The 6,000-nt window shown below is 46.4% G+C and overlaps 1 protein-coding gene across 1 annotated transcript in view; it reads left to right on the top strand.

Moving 5' to 3' along the window:
- Positions 1-519: 519 nt before the first annotated feature.
- The window catches only part of IRS1 (insulin receptor substrate 1), a 48,067-nt gene continuing 42,586 nt past the window's right edge, over positions 520-6,000 (top strand). The window contains exon 1 of the mRNA XM_088446282.1: positions 520-4,627. Within this exon, the coding sequence (XP_088302408.1) occupies positions 1,366-4,627 (3,262 nt within the window). The 5' untranslated portion in view covers positions 520-1,365. The remainder of the gene's footprint in view (positions 4,628-6,000) is intronic.

Here is a 6,000-nt window from a genome sequence, read left to right as displayed (position 1 = left end):
CAATGCAATCAGAAGAAAAATTGCTCTTTAATAAATTATTAAGTAGTATCTTCCTCGACGTGCTTATTGATCTGAGCTCAGGTGACTGTGCGGGATATTAGCAGTAAGGCAGGCAGGGCTAATGCCCGTTTGCTGGATGCACTAGATCAGGAGAACCTAGCAGACTGCACCCAAGCAATGTGCAGTGCAATTCCCTTCGCTTGACATACAAATAACACGGTGGCTACGAGGCAAACTGCTGAATGGCGTCTACGCCTTCTTACTACGCCGCCTCTCAACCACACATTTCCATGATGGGTGGAGAGGAAAAGCGAAGACTGACACCTACCACCGACCAATGAGATCCCACAATATGCCTCCAACGCCTTCTCGCTGCTCCATAGCAGTAAGTGAGGAGGGGCGTGGCGTCGGGGCATTTGGGGGCAGCGCAGCAACAACGAGGTAGGCTGCGCCTGGCAGGCAGTGTGTGTGGTGCTGCTGCTGCTGGGGTCACGTGTCGCTGTGAGAGAGAGAGAGAGAGAGAGACGGTCACGGAGGCGGCGGCGGGAGCTGGGAGAGGGGCGGGGCTGCTGCTGCTGCGCTCCCGGGAACAACTCAGACACAGACACAGCTTGTTTTGGTTTATTTCGCAAGGCAAGGCGGGGGAAGAGGGAGAGCCTGGCAGCAACTCTAGCAACTCCTATCTCTCTTCCTCTCAGCACAGGACCAGCCGCCCTCCCCTCACTGCTGCAGCCTGGCCGGGCAGGGTCCGGTCGTGCACCCCAGAGTGTGAGAGAGGGGAGGGTGACAAGTCTCCAGTTAGCAGCCGGGGTTGGAGGAGCACGCAGGGGGTGGCAGTGCAGCTACCTGCCCTCCTCTTCCCATCAGATGCCACTTCTGCAACGCGATGGGACTGAATGGGGACACACAGGGGCAGTGATCGCTCCCGGCGGTGACATTGTGCTGATTTTGGAGGGGTGTCTGGTGGTTGCAGCCCGGTGGGAGGACTGAGCCCAGCGCAGACAGCAGACACGATTCCCCGCAGTACGTGCATGCATGCAGAGATACAAACTTGAGACTGGCTCTGCAGACCCATGCACACAGAGATGTCCCTAGCCGGGTGTGTGCTGTTTTCCCTCCTGCACCGGATTACATTGGGCTTATTGCTGGGAGATTCTGCTGATGCTCTTTGGATGTGTTAGGAGCGATCTAAGGAGCATACAACAACTCTGCAAAGTGCTGGTGTCTCCCTGCCGCACGCTCCTGTCTTATTGCAGTCACTCACTGCTGGTGCTGAATGAGCTGTGAATTTGCATAGTGTACTTGTACTTTTATTTGCAAGAACTGCATAATTATTATTTTTTCACTATTTATACATTTGGTACCATGGCCAGCCCAACAGACCCTCCGCCTCAAGAGAACTTCTCTGATGTCAAGAAGGTGGGCTACCTTAGAAAACCTAAGAGCATGCACAAAAGGTTCTTCGTTCTCAGAGCCGCCAGTGAGTCAGGATTAGCCCGCCTGGAGTATTATGAGAATGAGAAAAAGTGGAGGCACAAGTCTGGGGCCCCAAAGAGGTCCATTCCTCTTGAAAACTGCTTTAACATCAACAAGAGGGCGGATTCAAAGAACAAACATTTAGTATCTCTATACACTAAAGATGAGTGTTTTGCTATTGCTGCTGAGTGTGAACAAGAACAGGAAGGATGGTATCAGGCTTTGGTGGACCTGCATAACCGAGGTAAAACTAATTCCCATCAATATAGTGAAGGTGCTGCCAATGGGGTCCATGATGGAATCAATGGAGAGGATATTTATGGGGAAGTAACACCCCCTGGTCTTGCCTTTAAGGAAGTGTGGCAAGTGATCATGAAGCCTAAGGGTTTAGGACAGGTTAAAAACCTTGTTGGAATCTACCGATTGTGCCTGACACACCGAACAATCAGTTTGGTTAAGCTTAATTCTGATGCAGCAGCTGTAGTTTTACAGCTCATGAACATCCGTCGATGTGGTCATTCAGAGAATTTCTTCTTCATTGAGGTTGGACGTTCTGCAGTCACAGGTGCTGGTGAGTTCTGGATGCAGGTGGATGACTCGGTGGTGGCCCAGAACATGCATGAGACCATCCTAGAAGCTATGAAGGCATTGAGTGATGAGTTTCGACCGCGCAGTAAGAGTCAATCTTCTTCAAATTGCTCCAACCCTATTTCTGTTCCTCTTAGAAGGCATCACCTCAATCACCCCCCACCCAGTCAAGTGGGGCTTAACCGGAGAGCCCGCACAGAGAGTGTCACAGCCACTTCTCCTGCTGGAGGAACAGCTAGACATGGATCTTCATCCTCATTCAGAGTTCGGGCATCAAGCGATGGAGAGGGCACAATGTCAAGGCCAGCCTCAATGGATGGTAGCCCAGTGAGCCCCAGTGCAGGTAGAGCTCAGTCACATCGGCACAGAGGCAGTTCTCGACTTCACCCACCTCTTAACCATAGTCGCTCCATTCCAATGCCTGCAACTCGCTGCTCACCCTCAGCCACCAGTCCTGTAAGTTTATCCTCAAGCAGCACCAGTGGTCATGGCTCCACCTCTGACTGTTTGTGTCCTCGAAGATCTAGTGCCTCCGTTTCTGGTTCTCCTAGTGATGGTGGCTTCATTTCATCTGATGAGTATGGATCCAGTCCTTGTGATTTCAGAAGCTCTTTCCGGAGTGTGACTCCAGATTCTCTAGGGCACACACCTCCAGCTCGAGAGGAAGATCTGAATAATTACATCAGCATGGGCAAATCCAATAGTCTCCTTCAGAGAGGCGCACAACCAAGGTATCAGTCAAGCAAGGGTGAGGAGCATTCTGACCTTGACAAGGTTTTCAGGAAGAGGACTCATTCATCTGGAACTTCCCCTCCCACTGTATCTCATCAGAAGACCCCATCACAGTCATCAATAGAGGAATACACCGAAATGATGCCTTCTTATCCTCTGCGCCTCCCATCCTTTAGGCACTCTGCTTTTGTGCCCACTTACTCATATCCAGAAGAGTGCCTGGACCTCCACCTGGAAAATAACAGACCAAACCAAAGTGATGATGGCTACATGCCAATGTCGCCTGGGGTCGCTCCTGTGCCTACAAAAAATGGTGACTACATGCCTATGAGTCCTAAGAGTGTGTCGGCCCCACAACAGATAATTAACCCACGGCGACATTCACAGATGGACTCCAATGGTTATATGATGATGTCTCCAAGTGGTAGCTGCTCCCCAGACAGCTGTAACTACAGTAAAATTTGGACAAATGGAACCAACCCAAAGTTGTCCATAGAAAGCAATGATGGCAAGTTAGCTTGCAGTGACTACATTAATATGTCTCCAGCTAGTGGCTCCACTACTAGCACCCCACCTGACTGCTATCTGAATTCTGTTGAAGAGCCAACCAAACCTATATGCTCATACTTCTCTTTGCCAAGGTCCTTTAAACCTTTACATAGGAAGACTGAAGATGGCCATTTACGGATTTCTGTAAGTTCTGGTCATCCATTGTACACTGAGGAATCCTCTTCTTCCTCCACAAGCAGTGATAGTCTGGGAGGACAAGAAACCCAACAAAGCAGGAAAGGTGAAACTTGTTTCCAAGGAAAGAGCAGTAGATTGACCAGGCCCTCACGACTGTCTTTGGAAAGTACTAGTAAGGCCAGCACGTTGCCTAGGGCTCGAGAGCCTACCTTGCCTCCAGAGCCAAAGAGCCCTGGAGAATATGTCAACATAGAATTCAATGAGAAGGTCTTCACTGGGGGCTTGATATCTTCCATACATTCACCATCTTATGTTCAAAGCAGAGTGGTTCCACAGAGAGAGAACTTATCGGAGTACATGAATATGGATCTTAAGCACTGGAGGGCAAAACACTCATATGCCTCATGTACAGCATCATATAAACAGTCACGTAAACCTGCCAGTAGCGTGTGCTCTCCTGACATATGTAGTAGTCGCCCACCTGTCCGAGGAAAGCCAGTTCCAAGGGACTATATGAGCATGCAACTTGGTTCCCTTTGTTCAGAATATAGTCAAATACCGCCAACCAGGACCACTCCCAAGCCAATCTCTCCTTGTAAAAGTAATTATGCAGAAATGTCAATTGGTGGAGTTCCCGATAACTTGCCTGCTGCACCTCCTTCTGGTAGTAAAAGCCTAAATGACACAGCCCGCTCTACTCTTCTGGGCCAGGGCTCTGGCCCCAGCGCCTTTACTCGTGTCAGCCTAAGCCCAAATCGCAACCAGAGTGCCAAAGTTGTCCGGGCAGGTGACCCACAGGGCCGGAGGCGACACAGTTCGGAAACCTTTTCCTCTACTCCTACTACAGCCCGGATAAATGCTGGACCTGTTTCTGGGGATGATGTAAAGAGACATAGTTCTGCTTCATTTGAGAATGTCTGGCTTAAGTCTGGAGACACAGCTAGGAGAGAGTCTCTGCAAACTTCAGATCACCATCATAATGGCCTCAATTACATTGACCTGGACCTAGTAAAGGATTTGAGTGGCCTGGAACATTGTAACCCCCATCAGTCTGGGATAACTCACCCCTCAGATGATCTGAGCGCCTATGCTAGCATCACTTTCCACAAGTTGGAAGAACGCAGAAGCCAAGCCGAAACAGAAGGTAGGTTACTAAATTACATGTTTTTAAATGGTTACTTTTTTTTTGCAAGTTCCAAATTTAGTATTGGTTATTTAGGGATAGAAATATTCCAGTCCACTGATTCAAAAAAACACCCCTTTTAAATACTCCCAACCATTTAACTTTTACACATGTAATCCGACGCAAAGATTCATTCCCCTATGTTAAATTTGTAATTTCTTCACAACTTGTAGTCTGCATAATTTAGTGAACGCTGGAAGTGCTTTGTGAACCGACATGAGACCTATAATGTATACATCACTTTATCTTCTACATTTCACCCTTTAAGGCATATGACTGTATTTGAGTGTTCAGTTGGCTAGTAGTATGTATTTCTCATGAATTTCGGAGTGTTAATAAATGGATTAGATCGTGTGACTCCTGAAAACTAATATGCTAAATATTACTTGCTCCTGACATAAAAATGTTTTCATGCGTTTAACACGCTTGTCAATATTTTTATAGGAATCATTTTTGTCGATAAGTTAATTTTGCTGAATGTAAAACACTATGCATGTTTCAGTTTTGTACAAATGATGTGATGAGATCAATGACCATTAAAGGAGGGGGAATAATTATTTCATTTAATTGCTGGTGTACCTGTAAAGTTTAAAAAAAATTAAATCTATTAGAAATTCAGTTCTTGACTGACTTTTGACTAATTAACACTTTTATAATATATTACACAATATAAAGCCCATTACACATGAAATTGACTAAGGTAAAATGTTTGCCTTCAGAAAATTTTACATTTTTGAAACCTCCCAGCATTTAAGATCAGGGGAGAAAACGCCTAAACGATCCAGGTCTTTATTCCATCATAACATGAGAGCTTGTAATACAAAGCCACGTGTTTCTTTTCTCTGGGTAAAGGAAGTATAGCACTGTGCAAGGTCTGAGTTGTGTGTTCTGAGAGGGCATTTTTTAAAAGTCATTGAAAACTTTTAGAAGGTTATTGAAATGTATTTTATTTTAGATTGGTCTCAATTCTCCTACTTGCCCATCATTTGTGGGAGTTGCTGAATGTCAATGTTGTTCTAAGCACCCAAACTTTGTAGGTTGACCAAATTGTTGAAGGTTTTTGTTATGCTGTGGACCAATGATTAGCCTCCTCTCCCCTTGAATTATTATTCTGTTTATCATTTCTTTGTATCCGAGGGGAAAATAATAATTTTATGAGCAGTGCTGACACCCCCTAAGGCCCCCACACACGGTGCGTTTAAAAAAAAATAAAAATTTTCAAACTATTTGGACGTTTTTGACCGATCGGAATGACAAATCATTTAAAAAGTGCCGCGTGTGGCCATAACCATGCCGATGCGCGCTGTCGCTGATCAATTGAACCTGCAGAAAGA

This window comes from Taudactylus pleione, unplaced genomic scaffold (assembly GCF_031769625.1).
Source record: "Taudactylus pleione unplaced genomic scaffold, aTauple2 ptg000395l, whole genome shotgun sequence".
NCBI lineage: Eukaryota > Metazoa > Chordata > Amphibia > Anura > Myobatrachidae > Taudactylus > Taudactylus pleione.
The sequence above is the reverse complement of the archived record's forward strand: the minus strand, read 5'-3'. Positions and strand labels throughout refer to the sequence as shown.